Source organism: Salvelinus alpinus, chromosome 8 (assembly GCF_045679555.1).
Source record: "Salvelinus alpinus chromosome 8, SLU_Salpinus.1, whole genome shotgun sequence".
Taxonomy (NCBI): Eukaryota; Metazoa; Chordata; class Actinopteri; order Salmoniformes; family Salmonidae; genus Salvelinus; species Salvelinus alpinus.
In genome coordinates this window covers 62,126,151-62,149,460 of record NC_092093.1, presented here as the reverse complement: position 1 = coordinate 62,149,460, position 23,310 = coordinate 62,126,151, and the positions used below count along the sequence as shown (strand labels likewise).

General features: G+C 47.0%; 1 protein-coding gene across 3 annotated transcripts in view; it reads left to right on the top strand.

The window, feature by feature from the left end:
* Positions 1–23,310, top strand: part of LOC139583396 (ras-responsive element-binding protein 1-like) — a 67,404-nt gene that overhangs the window by 31,480 nt on the left and 12,614 nt on the right. For 2 of the 3 annotated variants that reach the window (XM_071414436.1, XM_071414435.1), the window contains exons 2-7: positions 12,928–13,056; positions 13,443–13,678; positions 16,061–16,150; positions 16,238–16,401; positions 22,480–22,624; positions 22,879–23,021. In XM_071414436.1, coding sequence (XP_071270537.1) covers positions 12,928–13,056; positions 13,443–13,678; positions 16,061–16,150; positions 16,238–16,401; positions 22,480–22,624; positions 22,879–23,021 — 907 coding nt within the window. Of the gene's footprint in view, positions 1–2,532; positions 2,638–12,927; positions 13,057–13,442; positions 13,679–16,060; positions 16,151–16,237; positions 16,402–22,479; positions 22,625–22,878; positions 23,022–23,310 lie in introns of all 3 variants that reach the window. The other variant, XM_071414438.1, reaches the window with a different exon arrangement.

Here is a 23,310-nt window from a genome sequence, read left to right as displayed (position 1 = left end):
TGGACTCTGACACCGTTCTACTGGACTGGACTCTGACACCTTCCTGCTGGACTGGACTCTGACACCTTCCTGCTGGACTGGACTCTGACACCGTCCTGCTGGACTGGTCTCTGACACCTTCCTGCTGGACTGGACTCTGACACCGTTCTACTGGACTGGACTCTGACACCGTTCTACTGGACTGGACTCTGACACCTTCCTGCTGGACTGGTCTCTGACACCGTCCTGCTGGACTGGACTCTGACACCGTTCTACTGGACTGGACTCTGACACCGTTCTACTGGACTGGACTCTGACACCTTCCTGCTGGACTGGACTCTGACACCGTCCTGCTGGACTGGTCTCTGACACCGTTCTACTGGACTGGACTCTGACACCGTTCTACTGGACTGCACTCTGACACCTTCCTGCTGGACTGGACTCTGACACCTTCCTGCTGGACTGCACTCTGACACCTTCCTGCTGGACTGGACTCTGACACCTTCCTGCTGGACTGGACTCTGACACCTTCCTGCTGGACTGGACTCTGACACCTTCCTGCTGGACTGGTCTCTGACACCTTCCTGCTGGACTGGACTCTGACACCGTTCTACTGGACTGGACTCTGACACCGTTCTACTGGACTGGACTCTGACACCTTCCTGCTGGACTGGACTCTGACACCTTCCTGCTGGACTGGACTCTGACACCGTCCTGCTGGACTGGTCTCTGACACCTTCCTGCTGGACTGGACTCTGACACCGTTCTACTGGACTGGACTCTGACACCGTTCTACTGGACTGGTCTCTGACACCTTCCTGCTGGACTGGACTCTGACACCGTCCTGCTGGACTGGTCTCTGACACCTTCCTGCTGGACTGGACTCTGACACCTTCCTGCTGGACTGGACTCTGACACCGTCCTGCTGGACTGGTCTCTGACACCTTCCTGCTGGACTGGACTCTGACACCGTTCTACTGGACTGGACTCTGACACCGTTCTACTGGACTGGACTCTGACACCGTTCTACTGGACTGGTCTCTGACACCTTCCTGCTGGACTGGACTCTGACACCGTCCTGCTGGACTGGTCTCTGACACCTTCCTGCTGGACTGGACTCTGACACCTTCCTGCTGGACTGGACTCTGACACCGTCCTGCTGGACTGGTCTCTGACACCTTCCTGCTGGACTGGACTCTGACACCGTTCTACTGGACTGGACTCTGACACCGTTCTACTGGACTGGACTCTGACACCGTCCTGCTGGACTGGACTCTGACACCGTTCTACTGGACTGCACTCTGACACCGTCCTGCTGGACTGCACTCTGACACCTTCCTGCTGGACTGGTTTCTGACACCTTCCTGCTGGACTGGACTCTGACACCGTTCTACTGGACTGCACTCTGACACCTTCCTGCTGGACTGGTCTCTGACACCTTCCTGGTGGACTGCACTCTGACACCGTTCTTCTGGACTGGACTCTGACACCAGGCCACAGTTGGTCTCCTCGGAAGAGAGCACGTATGCAGGCCAGGGCGCACCTGTAGCATTTGATGTGAACAGTGTTTAAGATGCTTGCACACAGTGCAGTGGCTAAATAGGAATTTGAACCTAAAATGTCTCCTCCGCCCGGCCCAATGATAACTAACTGCCTCTTAATTAGGAGCTCTTACCAGCCACTAATCTGATAATCTCTGTCCTGTCTCTCTCTCTCTACCCCCTCTTCCCTGTTTCCTCGTCTCACCCTCCCTCCCTCCCTCCCTCCCTCCCTCCCTCCCTCCCTCCCTCCCTCCCTCCCTAGCTCTTTCCTCTCTCCCTCTCTCTTATCCCCGTCTCTCATCCATACTTACCCGTCTTATCTGTCCTGTTTTAGCTAGCCATCTTCTCCTTCCTCCCTCCAGCTTTTCCTCTTCTTATCCATCCTTTGTTCTCTCTCTCTCTCTCTCTCTCTCTACTTTACCCTGCTCCCTCATCTTAGTCCCCCCCCAAACCTTTTTTACAAAGTAGATAATCTGGCGGTGGCTCTGCACTGTAATGCCCTCTCCTTGTGTCCACCCATCCTTGTGTTTACCTCACCTATTACCAGAATGATCATCTGTCAGCAGGCTTCAGTGCTAGTCTGCCATGTTGGAAATAATAAATGCCTTAATGAGAATGAGTGTCTTGGTTGGGCCTCCGCTTTGCCTCGCCATCCCGCAGTAGGCCTTTTTTCTAATGACTTGACTGAATCCCATCAGGTCAAAGTGCCATGGTTTCCGGGTTTAGCTGTGGGGCAGGATGTGTGTGTTGGTGCTCAGTGACATCGTGTGATAACAGCACACGGGAAGTTGTTTGATTTATTTACTGCTTAACAAGACCAGAAACCAAAGTCTACCTGCTCCGAGTCTACACACACACACACACACACACACACACACACACACACTGAATTGTAGCCCGCAATCCATCAGTGCATGCTTAGAAGGCTGTTGTTGTTTTTGTTGTTGTGTGTGTTTGTACATGCAGACGACATGACTGTGTATTGACGGCGGTCTCTGTGCTCTCCCTGCAGTGTGATCAGTGGGTGCTGACACTCGAGGTGGGCAGGCAGGCCGTCGTCTCCCCCCCAGCCCTGAGCTCCGAGCCCAGACACCTTTTTTCCCTGGTCTCTCGACGGGTAAATATAAGGCTGTTTCTTCCCTCCCCCCTCTTGACCTCCTTCTCCCCTCTCTCTTTTACCTGTCTCCATGCCTCCATCCCACCTCTTAACTCTTAAGTCCCCATACACTGAGGGCTGTGCTTGCACATTTTCAACCCCCGAATGTTAAGCTTCATTCTTCATTCAGCATGTCTACCTTTCTTCTTCTTTGATGCATCATCATCATCATCATCATCCTTTTTGACATTTGCATATTTTCATTGCATATTGTCTTCCATTCTTGCGTTTTTTAATTTTTTTATAGCAGTTGATATAAAGCAACTGCTTTCTGTAGACAGAGATGGAAAACAGTAAAAGTTTAAGGCATTCTGAAGACTCATTTCGCCCTCATTACCGATTTGGGATGAAATCGGCATTGTTTTTAGTCCATTGTTTTCCTTAAAGTTTCCTTACGTTTTTCAGGTATGAGCTATGTGCATGGCATGCTATCATACCATATCAACCCTCGCTTTATCTTTCTGTGCCTTTGTCGAGAAGAGGAGTCCTTTTTTCTCAATTCTTGGTCTCACACACCCCACCTCCACACCTGTGTAGGTAAGTCCCACAGATTTCACACACACAAACTTACTTTCAGTCACCGCTCTTTGCCTTATCGGCAGTATGTTATTCGCACCTCCCCCAGGGTCGATGGGAGTCAAGACTGAACCATTTGATCAGTCGATGGGAGTCAAGACTGAACCATTTGATCAGTCGATGGGAGTCAAGACTGAACCATTTGATCAGTCGATGGGAGTCAAGACTGAACCATTTGATCAGTCGATGGGAGCCAAGACTGAACCATTTGATCAGTCGATGGGAGTCAAGACTGAACCATTTGATCAGTCGATGGGAGTCAAGGCTGAACCATTTGATTAGTGATGAGGGTGTTTTTTTCTTCTGCCTACATGTTTTACTAATCTGTCAGTTCTGTTAGGTGTCATATTTAGACCTAGGTATAGGCTACTGACATTATTTTATTTACATATTTTATATTTTATGCAGCTGCAACATTACTTAAAGGTAAATCATTTAATTGTAAAGGGGCCTATAAATGAATTATTAATGTTGTCAACATCCTGGCTTTAGATTGGTGCATTTTGAAATCACTTGATGTGTGTGAAGAGTCATTTTGCATCAGAGAGAGAGAGATAATTGGCTGGGCTATTGGTCCTGACTAGCCAACAACCGGATGTTCCGTTTTTCAGGGATACAGCTATTTTCAACCTAGCTTCCTTTTCTGTTGAAAACCAGATGCGGAAACTCAGCTCAGGTGTTTCTCTTATGGCTGCTACGTTAGCTTATGTCCCGGCAGACATTTTCGTGGCCACATTGGTTGATCTTCCACCGTCTCCTCTCTTCCTCTTCCCTCCCATCTTGTTCACACCAGAATCCAGATCTTTGAGAGAAATGCCGTTGAGTGGAGCTTCCACGTTACTTTATTTCTTTATGGGGTGGATCAGCTTTAATATTGCAAATAGATTGTGGCTTCTATCAATGTCATTGTCTGTATCATTTCCAATCCCACATATCTTTCAAAAATATATAAACTCAGCAAAAAAAGAAACGTCCCTTTTTCAGGACCCTGTCTTTCAAAGATAATTTGTAAAAATCCAAATAACTTCACAGATCTTCATTGTAAAGGGTTTAAACACTGTTTCCCATGTTTGTTCAATGAACCATAAACAATTAATGAACATGCACCTGTGGAATGGTCGTTAAGACACTAACAGCTTACAGACGGTAGGCAATTAAGGTCACAGTTATGAAAACTTAGGACACTAAAGAGGCCTTTCTACTGACTCTGAAAAACTCCAAAAGAAAGATTCCCAGGGTCCCTGGGGTCCCGTCTCTTTTTATGCTGAGTTTATATACAGTGCATTTGGAAAGTATTCATACCCCTTGACTTTTCCCACATTTTGTTAATAAAATGGATTTAAAAAAATGTGATCCCTCAATCTAAACACAACATCCCATAATGACAAAGCAAAAACTGTTTTTTATACATTTTTGCAAATGTATTACAAATAAAAACTGGAATTTCACATTTACATACGAATTCAGACCCATTACTAAGTACTTTGTTGAAGCACCTTTGGCAGCGATTACAGCCTCGAGTCTTCTTGGGTATGACGCTACAAACTTGGCACACCTGTATTTAGGGAGTTTCTCCCATTCTTCTCTGCAGATCCTCTCAAGCTATGTCAGGCTGAATGGGGAGCGTCGCTGCACAGCTATTTTCAGGTCTCTCTAGAGATGTTCGATCGGGCTCTAGTCCAGGCTCTGGCTGGACATTCAGAGACTTGTCCTGAAGCCACTCCTGGATTGTCTTGGCTGTGTGCTTAGGATCGTTGGCCTTTTGGAAGGTGAACCTTCTCTCCAGTCTGAAGTCCTGAGCACTCTGTAGCAGATTTTCATCAAGGATCTCTCTGTACTTTGCTCTGTTCGTCTTTCCCTCGATCCTGACTAGTCTCCAAATCCATACCGCTGAAAAAATATCCCCACAGCATGATGCTGTCGCCACCATGCTTCACCGTACGGATGGTGCCAGGTTTCCTCCAGACGTGGCGCTTGGTAATCAGGCCAAAGAGTTCAATCTTGGTTTCATCAGACCAGAGAATCTTGTTTTGCACGGTCTGAGAGCCCTTTAGGTGCTTTTTGGCAAACTCCAAGTGGGCTGTCATGTGCCTTTTACTGAGGAGTGGCTTCCGTCTGGCCACTCTACCACAAAGGCCTGATTGGTGGAGTGCTGCAGAGATGGTTGTCCTTCTGTAAGGTTCTCTACAGAGGAACTCTGGAGCTCTGTCAGAGTGACCATCGGGTCACCTCCCTGACCAAGGCCCCTTTCCCCCGATTGCTCAGTTTGGCCGGGCAACCAGCTCTAGGAAGAGTCTTGGTGGTTCTAAACTCCTTCCATTTAAGAATGATGGAGGCCACTGAAGGTCTTAGGGACCATCAATGCTGCAGACATTTTTTGGTGCCCTTCCCCAAATCTGTGCCTTAACAGAATCCTGTCTTGGGGCGATACGGACAATTCATTTAAACTCATGGCTTGGTTTACTGTCAACTGTGGGATCTTATATAGACAGGTGTGTGCCTTTCCAAATTATGTCCAATCAATGGAATTTACCACATGTGGCTTCCAATCAAGTTGTAGAAACATCTCAAGGATGATCAATAAAAACAGGATGCACCTGAGCTCAATTTTAGGTCTCATAGCAAAGGGTCTGAATACTTAAGTAAATAAGGTATTTTGTTAAAATATTTTTTTAATATACATTTGCAAAAATGTATAAAAACCTGTTTTTGCTTTGTCATTAAGGGGTATTGTGTGTAGATTGATGAGGAACATTTTTTATTTTATTTATTTTAGAATAAGGCTGTAACATAAGAAAATGTGGAAAAAGTAAATTGCTCTGAATATTTCCCGAATGCACTGTATATATTATTTTAAATAGTAAAATAGTAAAATTTATATTTTCCTTTCATTTCTTCCACTAACCCTAACATACCATCCCTAATTGGACAAAACTAATAGACAACAACACTTAGGCTTTTACTTCCAGCTTATACATACTATATACTATATACATTTTACAGACACAGAATACTTTACAATAGTTGTCTTTTGTTTGTTTTTAGTCCCATCGTTCAGCAACCCTCATCCCCTCCCATCTATCTTTTTGATTTATATTTGCCATATAATGTTCAACTGTGCTGTGATGTTTCACAACAGTTCTGAACCTTTCTATTTTCATAGTTTCTACAGATTGTAAATGAAGATAAACAGTGAGCTAGCTGTGTGAGCTAGCTGTGTGTGTGTGTGGAATAGTACTCCCTCCCTCCCTCCCTCCCTCCCTCACAGCCCCATCAACACCACTCTGATAGCTGATCTCTACTCTGAGTAGTTAACTGATGTTTTTAGCTAGCTCACATTGCTTCTTTGGAGTCCCAGACGAAGGTAATATATTGACCTGAACACAACACATGGGAAGATAGATACGGTCAAAGTTTGGACACATTATTTTTGACCTAAACACAGCCATATAGCCTAACCTTGCGCTCGTTAAGCATTTCAACCCTGGGTGTAGGCTAACCTTACCCTATTATAGTAACCCAATAGAAAAAGAGGAGGAAGCAGCTGAAAGAGAGATGAAGAGAGACAGCTAGAGAGGTAGACAGGAGACGATGGAGGGGAAGGGAAAAACAGCCACAGGAGGATTGGCGATGGATTGAGAGGAAGAGGAAGCAGATGAAGAAAAGAGTCTCTGTCTGTCCCTAAATGCCTTCACTCCTTTCCTTACCTCTGTAATGTAAACAGTACTGTACCGACATGCTGACCTTTGCACTGTGAGAGGGAGCTAGAGGCAAGTAGCTGGATGTGCCGTGGGTGGTTGAAAATGCGTGTGAATTATCTTTACTTGTTGCATCTGTGTTTGGGTGAGTAAGAGCAACAAGTCAGGGTAGGGTAGCCAGAGAGATGGGAGGGAGGGAAGGGAAGGGAAGGAGGAAGTGAAGCAGGGAAGATGGGTAATGGCAGCTGAGTGTGAGCTGAAGGAGGGAGGGAGTGAGGGAAGGAGGGGGAACCGGAGGAGGAGAGAAAAGCAGATGACGGGGGGAAGGGTGGTCCTCTAAAAACTCACAAGAAGCGGGCCAGTAGGGCGGGAGGGAGAACACTCTTCATCAATCAGACACACAAACACGGGCAGAGAGCGGGAAGTGGAGAGCTCTCTCTCGTGTGGCTGGGGAGTCTGTGCTTCCTGTTCTGATTGAGGCGAGCGTCATGGTCCGCCACTTTGTCTAAACGCCAGCCAGTTAGTTCACATCCACACAGGCAGGCCAGGCAGGCCCACTGTACTATACTGTACTTTACTGTTCTATCACATCACACACACACACACACACACACACACACACACACACACACACACACACACACACACACACACACACACACACACACACACACACACACACACACACACACATAGAGTCTTGTATAACTAACCTTGTGCGGACACACAATTCAGTCCCATTCAAAATCCTATTTTCCCTAACCCCCAACCCTTACCCTAATCTTAACCCGAAAACCGAACCTTAACCCTAAACCTAAACCGAACCCTAGCTCCTAACCCTAGCTCCTAACCCTAGCTCCTAACACTAATTCTAACCTTAACCCTAAACCTAAACCGAACCCTAGCTCCTAACCCTAGCTCCTAACCCTAGCTTCTAACACTAATTCTAACCTTAACCCTAAACCCCCTAGTAATAGGGAACGTTGACTTCTCATGGTGTCAGGAGGAGAGAGACGGTTAGAGACCTTTAAGAGGGAACGTTTGACTTCTCATGGTGTCAGGAGGAGAGAGACCGTTAGGAGGGGAGGTAATAAATAGCCAACATATGGTCACGGATCCCTCCACCTCTCCCTCCCTCCCTCACTCCCTCCCATCTCCCTCTCCAGCCTTGATATAGAATTCCCCCTCTCTCATACACACACACACACACACGCACACACTCACAGACACACACTCATCCTCTCGCGAGATAACTCTTCACTACACCCCGTTGGAATGCTTTGAAAATGCATTGTTGCTTCCTTCCTCTTATCTCCCTCCAATCCTTGATTTGATCACTGATCTGACAATGACTGGACTGGGTTACTGCGCCTGGTTCTCGCTATCTCTCTCTATTCTCTCGTTTATTTAGCTAGCTAGTCTGGAAGGACCAAAAGGGCCAAAAGGTGAATGGATTATTAACAATACAGTTTTGTTAGTGCAGGGATGAAGCAAATCTCCCCACTGTTTGATTTGAAGAGCATTTGTCAGTTCTGTCAGTTTGGCTCGCGGCCCATCGTCTATCAATCTATATAACGTATTAGTCACTGAACTGTAGCCTGAGCAGGTGGCTCAGTTGTTCAAGGTGAGGCAGAGTTATCCCTGGTTTTAACACCTTTTAATATTTGAATAAAGTCATGGAGAATGAAGGGTGGCTTTAAGGCAGTGGAAACGTGTCACCCCCCCACTCAAGAACAAGTGATTTGTCACCAGCGAGTGGTAGAGGTGTCCCCTCTAGCCCACCACCCCTCTGACCTTGTCATGTGACTGATGCTGTTGCCAGATTGGTGGCTGACTGACTGTAAGGGGAAAGGGCTGGCGGGTGTCATATTTAGGTCAACGTCTTTGGTTGATGCAAGTTGATTGATTGAGAGTACTTTCACATAGGGCTTGAAACCTAAAACAAATTGCTACAGTTTCCAATAATCAATGGGAAGAATTGATTGCATAACCTAATACTTATATTAATCAATCCAACTTCATGAACTGAGCTTGCTACATGAGTAAGATAAAATATAAATATATAAAAGAACACAACAATAAAGTGTTGCAAATTAAATGCATCAACCGATACAGATGTTTACAGATTCAGGTTAAACCGAGTTACAGAAGTTGACAGAAGTTGACAGAAGTTGACAGAGAAGAGTAAAGAAGAAAGGGAGAGGGAGTGTGAGAGATGATGGAGGGAAGAGGGAGGGGCCAGGCAGGCAGGCAGACAAAACAAGATGGAGAGAGACGGAAGGAGAGGGGGAGAGCAAATGGAGGTGGGAGGAGTCTGCGAGAGGAAGGGAGTGTGAGGGGGCCCAAGGATCGACAAGAGGAGAGGAGAGAAGAGGCATTCTTGTTGCAACTTTTCCATCTCTGTGTGTTACTGCCCCACTCTCTCTCACACACACACATACACGCACATGTACGCGCACACATACACGAACGCGCATACACACACACAAAGTTGTTTCTCTCTTGACTCCCACATTGTGACCTCCCCTGCTCTTTTTTACAAGGATGTGCAAGAATGTCAGGATGTCAGGGTCGGGCAGCGCGGTGGGTGGGTGTGTGTGTGTGTGTGTGTAGGACGGGGGGATATGGAGAGGGGGGGGGGGGGGGGGGGTTTGGGGGGTGTCAAAGCCGGAGTGAGAGTGATGGCTGGTAACAGATGTAGTAACAGCAGCCACTGCTGCCCCCCTTCAACCGTCCTCTCCACACATGCACACACGCACACACACACACACACACACACACACACACACACACACACACACACACACACACACACACACACACACCTCTCCTGTAACACGCTCTACTCTCGCTCTGTGAGCGTGTGTTGGAATCTCCAAACAAGTGCAACAGTCTGCTCCAGTCGCCTGCTCTGAAAACATCACAACAGAAATCTGGAAACATAGCCCAACCGTTGTGCAATCTCTCTTTCTCTCGCTTTACTCTCTCACTCTGCCTTTTTTAATTTCTTCAACTGCCCTTTCTATGCCTTGGTATCTCTTCCGTTCTCTCCTTATCCTCCCTCTATCTTCTCCCCTTCTTTCCTTCCTCCATCTATCCCTCTCTTTCAAGCCTCCCCTCCTCTCCTTCTTCCCTGTTCCCACCATCTGTTGCAGTTCATTTTAGCAGGCCATAAAAAGTGCTGCCCAAGTGTTTGATCCACCAATCAGAGTGCGGGATGGGGGGGTGATGCTCGGCTAATGAAATAAAACAAATCCACGGCTAAGCTTGAGATCTGCGGTTAGCAGGTTCTCAACCCCCCCCCCCACTATACACACACACACACCCATGGCCAACCAACCCCCCACTATTCGATATGACCACACTAGTTGTATTACTAGTTAGTGCTGCTACTCCATTGGCTACTGAAGGCCACTTACTCCACAATACTAGTTTTTGTCCAGTAGCTATCATTCATTTGTGCATGATGCAATACTGTAGTTAGAAATGGCTCAGTAAGTCTGTGCATGATGCAATACTGTAGTTAGAAATGGCTCAGTAAGTCTGTGCATGATGCAATACTGTAGTTAGAAATGGCTCAGTAAGTCTGTGCATGGTGTTACTTGCAACACCAGGGAGGGTTGTGTTTGTTATATCCTGCATGACTCATTTTTGTCAATGTAAAAAAGACAAATATGTTGTACATGGGATGCAGTAACAGCAAGACATGTAGTGAGAGACATGCAGACACACACACCCCTCCCACCCTGTCAGAGGGGACCGTCACACTGCACCTGTCAGAGGGGACCGTCACACTGCACCTGTCAGAGGGGACCGTCACACTGCACCTGCTTAGGCCATGTTACCGTTTGTGATGTCACGTCACTGCTCCCTCCCGTGGGTCACTAAAAAACATAACCAGCCTTTAAGCTCACCTCTCTCTCACCCACTCTTTCCCCCTCTCCTCCTTTTGCCCTCCTTCCTCTCCTCCATCTCATCTCGTATTTGTCTATCTCTCTGCTACTCCAGTGTCTGTTTCCCAGACCCTTGTTCCCTTTCCTCTCCTCTCTGTTCTCTCATCTATTTTTCTCTTCATCATCCCAACTCCTGTCCTCCATCCCTTTCTTTCCCACTCCCTTTTTCATCCACTTTGGTTTTCTGAGTGACTCACACTAAACCGATGTAGAGGAATGAGACATGTAGAGACTAGAGCACGTACTCCACCCCTCCATGAGGAGGAGGAAGTGGCCTGGACCGTAGAGGAGCTTCCTGTGGGGCTGTGAACGGAAAGCCGTAATTAACAGGAGGGGGGACTTCTGACTACCTCTCTCTTTCTCTCCTCCCTCTTCTCTTCTCTTTTTTGCTTATTCTGCAGTTGTATCTCTCCTTATCTCCTCCCCCTTGCTCTACCTCCTCTTCCCTCCCTCCCTCCCTCCCTCCCTCCCTCCCTCCCTCCCTCCCTCCCTCCCTCCCTCCCTCCCTATCTGTCCTTTAACTGTTTCTCAGCCACTGTCTGTATTAGTTGGAGCTCCATAGCCAACTAACTACCTTAGTCATAGTTAGGGATGTGTGCAGGATACAGGATGGGCCTGGGGGGTAGTACAGAAAGCACCAGTCCAGCATGGAGTTGGAGAGATTAGCTCCCCAAACCCTCCCATTGGGGACTGGGCGCTCCAAGCAACAGGGTGTGTAGAGAGGATGGAGAAACCAAGGGATTGAACCTGTGTGTATTTGGGTGAGTGGGTATCAGTGGAGGCTGCCGAGGGGAGGACGGCTCATAATAATGTCTAGAACGGAGCTAATGGACCCTTGTGTTTGATGTAATTGATACCATTCCACTCCAGCCATTACCACAAGCCTGTCCTCCCCATTAAGGTGCCACCACCTTGGTGGGTAGGGGTGTGGGGGCTTATGGGTTTACTTGAATCCATGGACCATAGACACTATTGGTGGCCTGCTGTGATTGGTTTGTTACTAGAGAGAAGTAGTTTTGCAATGCTGAGAATGGAAGGAAAGAAATACGGCTTCTATCCTCCCTCCTTCCCTCCCTCCTTCCCTAAATCCCTTCCTCCCTACATCCCTCCCTCTGTCCCTCCCTCCCTCTCTTGTCTCATACGAAACAGGTGTGAGTGTCATAAAACACAGGCTATCGTATCTAGCTAGTGACATCAACTCTTTTCCACTGGGCATCGAGTCAGTATTCTCTCTCTCCCAATCACAAGGTCACCCTACACCTCCTCTTCCTCCACCTCTTCCTCCACCACCTCCACCCTGTGTAAACCTCAACCCCCCCAACCCCTCTAAGTCCTCCTGCCACTCCATAAGCCATCCTATGCTCAAGTGCACACTGTGAAGTGCACTGCATACTCACTTAATTTACCATCTTCTGACTCCTGCTCTTGATCGTGTGTGTGTGTGTGTGTGTGTGTGTGTGTGTGTGTGTGTGTGTGTGTGTGTGTGTGTGTGTGTGTGTGTGTGTGTGTGTGTGTGTGTGTGTGTGTGGCATCAGTGTCTTAAAAATATTTGGGCAGGGGAAAATGCTAATAGCTAGCTAAAGCCTTCTTAGCTTGTGTGTCTGTCCCATGTCATTAAGTTTGTGTGTCTGTCCCATGTCATTAAGTTTGTGTGTCTGTCCCATGTCATTAAGTTTGTGTGTCTGTCCCATGTCATTAAGTGTGTGTGTCTGTGCCATGTCACTAAGTTTGTGTGTCTGTCCCATGTCACTAAGTTTGTGTGTCTGTCCCATGTCATTAAGTTTGTGTGTCTGTCCCATGTCACTAAGTTTGTGTGTCTGTCCCATGTCACTAAGTTTGTGTGTCTGTCCCATGTCACTAAGTTTGTGTGTCTGTCCCATGTCACTAAGTTTGTGTGTCTGTCCCATGTCACTAAGTTTGTGTGTCTGTCCCATGTCACTAAGTTTGTGTGTTTGTCCCATGTCACTAAGTTTGTGTGTCTGTCCCATGTCACTAAGTTTGTGTGTCTGTTTGTGTTGTTGCAGTGATGGAGAGCACCACAGAGGACACGCGTCCGGGGGGAGGAGTGAGCGCCGAGCTGAGCACTGGAGAGACCGACCACTCTGAGGAACAGGAGACCCCTGACTGCACACACACACAGGACAAACACACAGGTCAGGGTGGTGTGTGTGCCTGTGTGTCCGTGTCTGAGTGTTCTTATGTGTGTGTTGCACGACTGGTGTGTGTGTGTTAGCTTCTGTGTGTGAGTGTGTGTGTGTTTGCATGTGTTGTGTGTGTTTGCGTGTGTTGTGTGTGTTTGCGTGTGTGTGTGCGCATGTGTGTGTTTGCGTGTGTGTGTGCGCATGTGTGTGTTTGAGTGAGTGTGTGTGTGTTTGCGCGCGTGTGTATGTGTTTGCGTGTGTATGTGTTTGCGTGTGTTGTGTGTTTGCGTGTGTTGTGTGTGTTTGCATGTGTTGTGTGTGTTTGCGTGTGTGTTTGCGTGTGTTGGGTGTGTTTACGTGTGTGTGTGTGCTAACGGCGGTTTCCTCGCTCTTCCCAGGGAGTAACGGAGCGATGGAGGAAGAGGAGGAGGAAGGCGCGGCTGGAGAAAATGGAGAGAATATGACAGAGGAGGAAGGCGTGGACTTGTCATCCATCAACACCATGTTGTCGACGGTGATGAATGCAGGCCAGCTCAACGGAGCCCTGGAGCCTTCCACACCCTCCACCCCCATCAGCAAGACCACCCTGCCCAGACCCCCTAGTGTCAACCGCAACGCCCGGAGGAACACCACGGTACACACACACACACACACACACACACACACACACACACACACACACACACACACACACACACACACACACACACACACACACACACACACACACACACACACACAAAATGAACAGGGAGGAGGCTGAGTCTGTTTAGAATCACATTTGAAGTGTTTTATTTTTATTTAACCTTTATTTAACTAGGCAAGTCAGTTAAGAACAAATTCTTACTTACAAAGACGGCCTAGCAAAAAGGCCTCCTGCGGGGACGGGGGCTGGGATTAACAATAAATACGATATAAATATAGGACAAAACACACATCACAACAAGAGAGACACAACACTACATATAGAAAGTGAAAGTGTAAACTGGTTGAAAACATTACGGTAAGACCTGATGTTTCTGACTAGGCGCCAACAGTGAGGTACAGTGGTGTGTGTGTGTGTGTGTGTGTGTGTGTGTGTGTGTGTGTGTGTGTGTGTGTGTGTGTGTGTGTGTGTGTGTGTGTGTGTGTGTGTGTGTGTGTGTGTGTGTGTGTGTGTGTGTGTGTCAGTTTTCAAACGAGTAGCAACAAATGGTCCCTAACTCTCCTTGCCTCTCAATTCCCCTTTTGTCTTCCCCGGACTGGGTCACATGGCTCCTTTTAAAGCCTGGGATTGGGGCCCGTAGCGGGTGTAGGACAAACAGGTGTCAGTTATGAAGCATGCATACACACACACACACACACACACACACACACACACACACACACACACACACACACACACACACACACACACACACACACACACACACACACACACGCAGCCTGGAACAAGAGCCATCCAGAACCAGAGCTTTAGGCCCACCCACCCTTGTCATACATAGTGTACTTCACTTCCCTTTAGCAGGAGTGGCCTGATTCTCAGGCTCTCGCCCCTTGAGGAAACCGGCTTACAGACGATTATGTAATTCACCAGATTATGTCAGCTCTAGCATGGGCCGCACACAGCTGTATGGTCAATGCTTTCTAGCGAGTGAAGAGGTTTTCACTAGTGGCCAGCTTGCAGAGTTCACACTGGGCTGTGGTTTAGAACGAGTAGCAGAGAAAAGGACATGGTGTCTAAACTTTGTCTGTCTGGCTGGCTGAGATTTTCCCTTTTAAACAAGCAGTCGTTATATATCTTTTGCTGCAAGCCTAAAACTCAATTCACTTTAACTGCATTTGAAAGGCATTGGTAGATATAGTCAAAGCAGAACTATATGAAGACCGCAAGGTATGAAACAGAAACTCTGCTGCTTTCCCTCTCTCTTGATCTTCATCCTGCAGTATGGACACACACACACACACACACACACACACACACACACACACACACACACACACACACACACACACACACACACACACACACACACACACACACACACACACACACACACACACACACACACACACACACACGCAGGAGAATGAATGAATGATGAAGGATGTTTCTTGACCTCTGTTGCCACACACTACACAGTGGAGTTGAGCTCCAGACCACTTGAATGTGTGGAGAGAAAACGTCTGTAATGCAGTGGATGCCAGCAAGATGTTGGGCTGTGAAACAGACTTGAGTGGAAGCCAGCAGTGCACAGGGTTTAAACAACACCGTTGCTAGGCCTCTCCGAGAGGAAAAGGAAGTGCTTCCTAGAGATTGTTTTTGAAGATTCTGTGGTGTGTGTGTGTGTGTGTGTGTGTGTGTGTGTGTGTGTGTGTGTGTGTGTGTGTGTGTGTGTGTGTGTGTGTGTGTGTGTGTGTGTGTGTGTGTGTGTGTGTGTGTGTGTGCGAACCATGGCACTGTAGTGTTCTGTTCAGTCAGTCAGTCAGTTAATGATCAGCTGTAGTGTCAACAGCAGGGAGGGAGGGAGGGAGGGAGGGAGAGAGAGGGAGAGAACACACACACCAAGCAACGGGTAACTGAGTAGGGCTACAGGCGAATGAGTGACAGGGTCAATATGGGCATCAAATCCCAAACTCTCTGGGACTAGCAGGTCAACGGAGGGAGAGACAGTCAGCCGTCTGCAGATATGAAGAAAGATAAGACATCAGCATTCTGCTCTTTATCATCAAAATAATATAATTCGATGACATTGTTGAATTGCACAAGACTAAGATAGCAGACCCTGTGGGATTTTCCCCATGGTAAATGGAGTCAACATCAGTGCTTCAGGCCCCACCGACCACAGTCCATCCATCTACGGCATAGTAATGAAAGCCAAGAGGAAGTATTTTTGCCGTAGAGCCAACCCCAAAGATCAAATCTTAACCATTTCAAAGTTTCACTGGTCAGGATGGGACCTTACAGTATATTCCCATCTCGCCTCTCTCTGTGTTTCTAACCTCTAGTCTCCTCCTGTGTGGGACTGTGTTACAGGAAGCCAAAGACTTCAGTACAGATTTCATCTGTCCCCTGTGTGACAAGGACTGTATGACCCAGCACCAGCTCACTATGCACATCCGACAGGTAACACTACTACTCACAAGTACACATAAAGTAATGGAAGTAATAACCATAACACGTAGTAATTATACTCTATAATCTCTCTCTCAGCACAACTCGGACAACGGGGCGACGGACCACTCATGCAGCATCTGTGGCAAAGCCCTGAGCTCAGCCAGCTCGCTGGACCGCCACATGCTAGTGCACAGTGGAGAGAGGCCATACAAGTGCTCCTTCTGCGGACAGACTTTCACCACCAACGGCAACATGCACAGGTCAGACACCCACCCTCACTCACACTCACTACCTGCTGATGTTTAGTCTTTGTGGTCAGGCCTGGTGTGATTTCTACATGGTTTTCTGTTTTGCGTGCCAAACACAGAAACTGGAAGAAAACCGTTCATTGCTAATGGTGTTCACCTGTACAGTCGACGTTTCATTACCCGGGTAGTTCACCTGTACAGTCGACGTTTCATTACCCGGGGTAGTTCACCTGTACAGTAGACGTTTCATTACCCGGGTAGTTCACCTGTACAGTAGACGTTTCATTACCCGGGTAGTTCACCTGTACAGTAGACGTTTCATTACCCGGGTAGTTCACCTGTACAGTAGACGTTTCAATACCCGGGGTAGTTCACCTGTACAGTAGACGTTTCATTACCCGGGGTAGTTCACCTGTACAGTAGACGTTTCACTACCCGGGTAGTTCGCCTGTACAGTAGACGTTTCATTACCCGGGGTAGTTCACCTGTACAGTAGACGTTTCATTACCCGGGGTAGTTCACCTGTACAGTAGACGTTTCATTACCCGGGGTAGTTCACCTGTACAGTAGACGTTTCATTACCCGGGGTAGTTCACCTGTACAGTAGACGTTTCATTACCCGGGTAGTTCACCTGTACAGTAGACGTTTCATTACCCGGGTAGTTCGCCTGTACAGTAGATGTTTCATTACCCGGGGTAGTTCACCTGTACAGTAGACGTTTCATTACCCGGGTAGTTCACCTGTACAGTAGACGTTTCATTACCCGGGTAGTTCACCTGTACAGTAGATGTTTCATTACCCGGGTAGTTCACCTGTACAGTAGACGTTTCATTACCCGGGTTGTTCACCTGTACAGTAGACGTTTCATTACCCGGGTAGTTCACCTGTACAGTAGACGTTTCATTACCCGGGTAGTTCACCTGTACAGTAGACGTTTCATTACCCGGGTAGTTCACCTGTACAGTAGACGTTTCATTACCCGGGTAGTTCACCTGTACAGTAGACGTTTCATTACCCGGGTAGTTCACCTGTACAGTAGACGTTTCATTACCCGGGGTAGTTCACCTGTACAGTAGACGTTTCATTACCCGGGTAGTTCACCTGTACAGTAGACGTTTCATTACCCGGGTAGTTCACCTGTACAGTTTTTTCCCCCTTCAAGCTTTAGAAAATTACTATTTATCTCACAAGAAATGCCATGGACTGTGTAAAGATTGTATGCCAAGGAAGGCTGAGAGTATTACCAAGACTAAGGTTTTGGTCTTTAAGCCTCTCTGTAAACAATACCCTTCCCAGCTATGACAGCAGCACCACCCAAACACATGTGCAGTCCTGCTCCCGCCACACAAACCCAGCACAAATCCCAGCGTTAGCACCTGTCACCAACTGCAAACGCGCCCTTTAGAATAGCCTAGCAGTTGATATAAAACACGATACTCAGTGAACAAACAAATCCCAGAGGGAAAGCATTATTTTTTTCTCTCCCCAAAAATGTCTGAATGCCTCAAAGAAAAACACAATACACATAAATACAAAGCCAATCATCTCACGGTACAGTCGCAAAGACCCTCCCCCTCAGTGGTGCCGGGTCATGTTTTATTATTATTTTTTATTACCAGAAATGACTAAGAATACAGATTAATCTTCAATTTATACATAATTCAGTGGGCATAATTTGGTCTGTTATGCCCACACACCAATGGTCAACAAGGCCTTGAGGGGAAAATGGGGTTGAATGAATAAATTAAAGAACCCGTTGACTTTTCAAGCTCCTGCCTGATACTTAAACCCCCTATCTTCAAGCTAACGTTTGTCAGGCTATTTACATGGAGAGGTGAGGGGTTAGGAGTTTGGAGGACTGTGGCACAGAGATAAATGTATGGGCGTTATCAGGGGTTGCTGTTTAGGCAGAGCAGAACACAGGAAGTGGGAAGATGACGCCCCCTCCCCACTTCAACACACACACCCGACAACTGATGGGGTATCTGCTCCCAGCATGCTAGACTGAATTGACTAGAATTGACTAGATTTGACTGAATTGACTAGAATTTGGAGCTTGAGGTTTGAATGTGACGTGCTGATGTGAGAAGCGCCATCCCATTGAGTTGACCTGCCCTACAACATAAGCTTCTGAAGTTGTCCTGCTGCACAGTGAAGTTGTCCTGATGAAGTACTGTTGTTGTGAAATAAACGTCTGGATGTTGAAGTCTGCTGTCTGCATGATAGGGATGAACCAGGACAGTAGTCTGCCTGCTCGGTAGATGCAGCTTTCTCATGCGCATGGAATGAAGAGGTGTGGGCAGGAAACAATGAGTGTAGGCCGCCTCAATCTGAGAGAAAACGACTGTCAGAAAGACGTTTGTGTGTTGGTAGCTCAGTGCTCTCTAGTGTCACAGGATGTCAAAGGATGCGCATGAATTCTGTTTAGAAAATACTAGGCGATACTAAGTTGTTACTTTGCATATAAGTGTTCTTTTTCACCACTCTATTTAGCATTTTCTTAACACTCCAAAAAAGAAGTGACGCTTTGGGGTAAGAAACTCAAAGCACACGGAGATGGAGTGGGCTCTATTCATTCTATTTCTATCTGCCATCTTCCTTGTGAATGTTCCACGGTACTTCCACGGTACCATCCAGCTCTGGGCTGATGTGATGGAGCTGTCCATATGACTGGCAGTGGAGCAGCCATTTTGTTGCCAGAGCATCAAATGAAATGGGGCCTGCTGTTGTGAGCCGGTTGCCAAGGAGATGCACCCTAACCCTATGAAGGGCCTGGTGAATAGACTGAGCCAGTGAGTAGTGGATGGTGCACTTTTACTTGCTTTAACTCTTTACAGGACAGTGAGGACATTAAAGTGTGCTAGAAGAGAAGGAGAGAGAGAAGCTGCGATGGCAAGGAGGAATGCCCTTGGTGTGACATTGCACAAGAGCAGGGAGCAGCATTTTGACGTTACAGCGCCCCCTGTCCACCCTCTGTGCTGGTGCAGTGGAATTTTTCAGTTTGGATCAGAAGAGACCTGTTGAATCATCAACCCCCACTGTCACAGTCTGAGGAGTTCTGTCTTTCTTTTTCTCTCTCTCTCTCTCTCTCTCTCTCTCTCTCTCTCTCTCTCTCTCTCTCTCTCTCTCTCTCTCTCTCTCTCTCTCTCTCTCTCTCGCTCTGTCTCTTCTTTTTGTTTTCTCTCATAAGAACACTATAAATGATATTGAAAGAATACGTTTGTCTTTGATGGATAGCATCTTCATAAGGTGGTGTATTTTCACCCTTGGTGTAATGTGAGCTGTTTGAGGTCTGAGTGCCTCAGTGTACTACAATATCCTGATGATTCATGCAAATTACACATTTCTTTAGATTTTTTATTTAAAAAAAATAAAGAAATATTATCTTCCAGCATAGATAACAAGGTATTTTGTCACATGGTAACCTCAGGTGCGGATCAAACATCAACCAACTTGATAGACTGTGGAAATGTCTTGTAGGCAGGACAGGTGAATTGAGGAGAGTGGCTGAGGTGACACAAAGACAAGTTGGCTTCATCCAATCTTGCTGTGCTGACATGGAAGCTTGGCTCTCTCGGGATTGGCTGTGGCCGGGGGTCAGAGTCCAGGTGGATGTGGCTGCTGCCTGTCAGGTCCCCACATGGGCGGCCAGCTCGCTGCCTGCCTGCTATTTATAACTCAGGCACTGACGGCAGAGTGAAAGCCGAGACCTGTGCTGCCTACCCGGCGCTGGCTGACCTTTCCTCTCTGATGCTGGCGAATACACACAGTTTTACACAGACAAACACACTTATTGACACTGGCACACGCACAGACGTACGTAGTCACTCTTACGCAAACACACGTATACACAGACATAGCTATATCACATATCCATGCACACACACTATCAAAGTTACTCACAAAAAAGTTTGCCCACACAATTGCACAATCATGCACCCATCTTTATTCAAGCAGCAACTTGCCAACACAGAAGTATGGGTACACAGTTGCACACACTGAAATGTTAGCATACGCACTGAAATGTTAGCACACAGACTGAAATGTTTGCACACTCACTGAAATGTTAGCACACTAACTGAAATGTTAGCACACTCACTGAAATTTTAGCACACTCACTGAAATTTTAGCACACATACAGAGGCCCTATGACTGGCTACTGATGCAGGGCTCTGTGGGCTAGGCCCGTCAGGGATGTGCTGATGTGTTTGCCAGGGTCTTAGTCCTCCTGTCCCCCCTCCCTTCACACATGCACACACACGCGCACACACATTTCCTTAAATCAACCGATGGCATTTGACCTTTCACCAGACAGATTAGAGGGGGAGGGGGGAGAAAAAGGACTCCTGTATGGTTTAGTGACCCCCCCACCATTCATCACTCTTCTCCTAGCTCTGCAGTTATCTTTGACCCCTCTCTCAGTTTAGACTAATCAGCTTCTGAAGAACACATTCAAGTCACATTTACCTTGATGAAGTTAGTTAACAGTTCACTTTGCCTCAAAGTCCTCCCCCAGCTATACATTGTCCCCTCCTCCCTTTCTACCCCCCCCCCCCATCCCTCACCACTCCCCCGTCCTTCCCCCCTCCCCCATAGATAACATGACTTCCTGTGCTGATAGTCTTTCTTTTAGAACTCCTGTGTGACAGCTCATCTCTTCTCTTTCTCTCTCTTACCGTCTCGCTATCCCTCGCACATCTCTATCCTTCCGTTCGTGTTTCTCCCCGTTTCTCTCTTGCTCTCACTGTACACCCCTCCTTGTCTCTCTCCTTCTCTTCGCTCCATCTCTACTTCCCTCCCCCTCTCTCCTCTATGTGACATAGCCCGACAGCTGAAATGTTGTGTAGTGAAGTGGTGTCGGAGGAGGGAAGTTAGCAGCAGCAACAATGGCTTCCAGAGGACACCCTCTGTCGAAACAGGCTTATTTTTGTGGTCAAACATCCACCACAGTACAAATAAACATCATCTATGTCCAACTGTATAACTATATCTGAATGACACAAATAGAAAAATAAATAGCGGAACCATCCCTGTAAAAGTTTCTAGAGAAGGCAAATGTGACATCTACACTGAACAAAAATATAAACACAACATGTAAAATGTTGGTCCCATGTTTCATGAACTGGGAAAAAAAATCACAGAAATGTTCCATAGGCACAAAAAGCTTATTTCTCTCATTTTGTACACCAATTTGTTTATATCCCTGTTAGTGAGCATTTCTCCTTTGCCAAGATAATCCATCCACCTGACAGCTGTGGCATATCAAGAAGCTGATTAAACAGCTTGATCATTACACAGGTGCACCTTGTGCTGGGGACAATAAAAGGCCACTAAAATGTGCAGTTTTGTCACACAACACAATACCACAGATGTCTCAAGTTTTGAGGGAGTGTTCAATTGGCACTGACTGCAGGAATGTCCACCAGGGCTGTTGCAATTGTTGCATGTTGCGTTTATATTTTTGTTCAGTATATCATATGGAAAGGGCTCCACTGAAGCCGTCATTACCGTAATGGAGATGACTGCCCTTGATGGTACCCTCGTGGCACTTTTCCCTGGTCGGAGTTAGGCCTTTATATGGGCCTGCTGAGTCGGCTGGATAATTGGTTCAATTTAAAGACTATTACCATCGTTTTGCCCTCCTCCCAAGTGTGTGTGTGTGTGTGTGTGTGTGTGTGTGTGTGTGTGTGTGTGTGTGTGTGTGTGTGTGTGTGTGTGTGTGTGTGTGTGTGTGTGTGTGTGTGTGTGTGTGTTGAGCCCAGCTTCCCAACCTGGCAACCCTCCACACTGTCTCTTCAGTAGATCTGAGGTTCGCTGCAAAGTATTGGCAATGAAATCAGTGGTGTACATCAATCCAGCATTTTCTTTGAGGATACTACAAGCATGTTACAAAGATCACTGAGTTAGCCCGCAAACTTTTCCTCAACGACCATAGTAGCCAGTCTATTTCTGCTCTCCTGTCAACTCCTGATTGCATTGTCATGATGATGAAGTAGGCTAAAGCACAAACCGATCGGGGACCTGGCTTGTTTTGTGCCATCCTGTGTTCTGTTCTGACGTATTTTCCTGTCTGTCTCTCCACCCTGCAGACATATGAAGATCCATGACAAAGACCCGGCTGGCGTCGTTCCCATCAGCCCCCCCTTGCCCACCAAGAGACGCCGCCCCTCCGCCAAGAGGAGGTCAGCCATGGACGAGAACAAGGAGCGAAGTGAGGAACCGGCCAAAAAAAAGGTAACGGGCACAGAAAATCACACACATACTTCAACACACTGCACACATCTCCTCTAGTCCACCGCATTACATTTCCAGTTAAGTCATTAATATTGTTACCTTTTGTGTGTGTTTGTGTGTGTGTGTGTGTGTGTGTGTGTGTGTCTGTGTGTGTGTGTGTGTGTGTGTGTGTGTGTGTGTGTGTGTGTGTGTGTGTGTGTGTGTGTGTGTGTGTGTGTGTGTGTGTGTGTGTGTGTGTGTGTGGGTGTGTCCAGGTGCTAGAGGAGAGTGTGTTGGAGGAGTTGGGTTCAGGCCAGGGGGATGATGAGGTGTTGCCGTGCCCTATCTGCTTCAAGACCTTTGGCTGCAAGTACGACCTGGAAGTCCACATGGACACACACCCCGACACCACGCTCAGGTACTAGAGCCACATACATACATACATACACACATATATACATACATACATACAGTGGGGAGAACAAGTATTTGATACACTGACCATTTTGCAGGTTTTCCTACTTACAAAGCATGTAGAGGTCTGTAATTTTTATCATAGGTACACTTCAACTGTGAGAGAAGGAATCTAAAACAAAAATCCAGAAAATCACATTGTATGATTTTTAAGTAATTAATTTGCATTTTATTGCATGACATAAGTATTTGATACATCAGAAAAGCAGAACTGAATATTTGGTACAGAAACC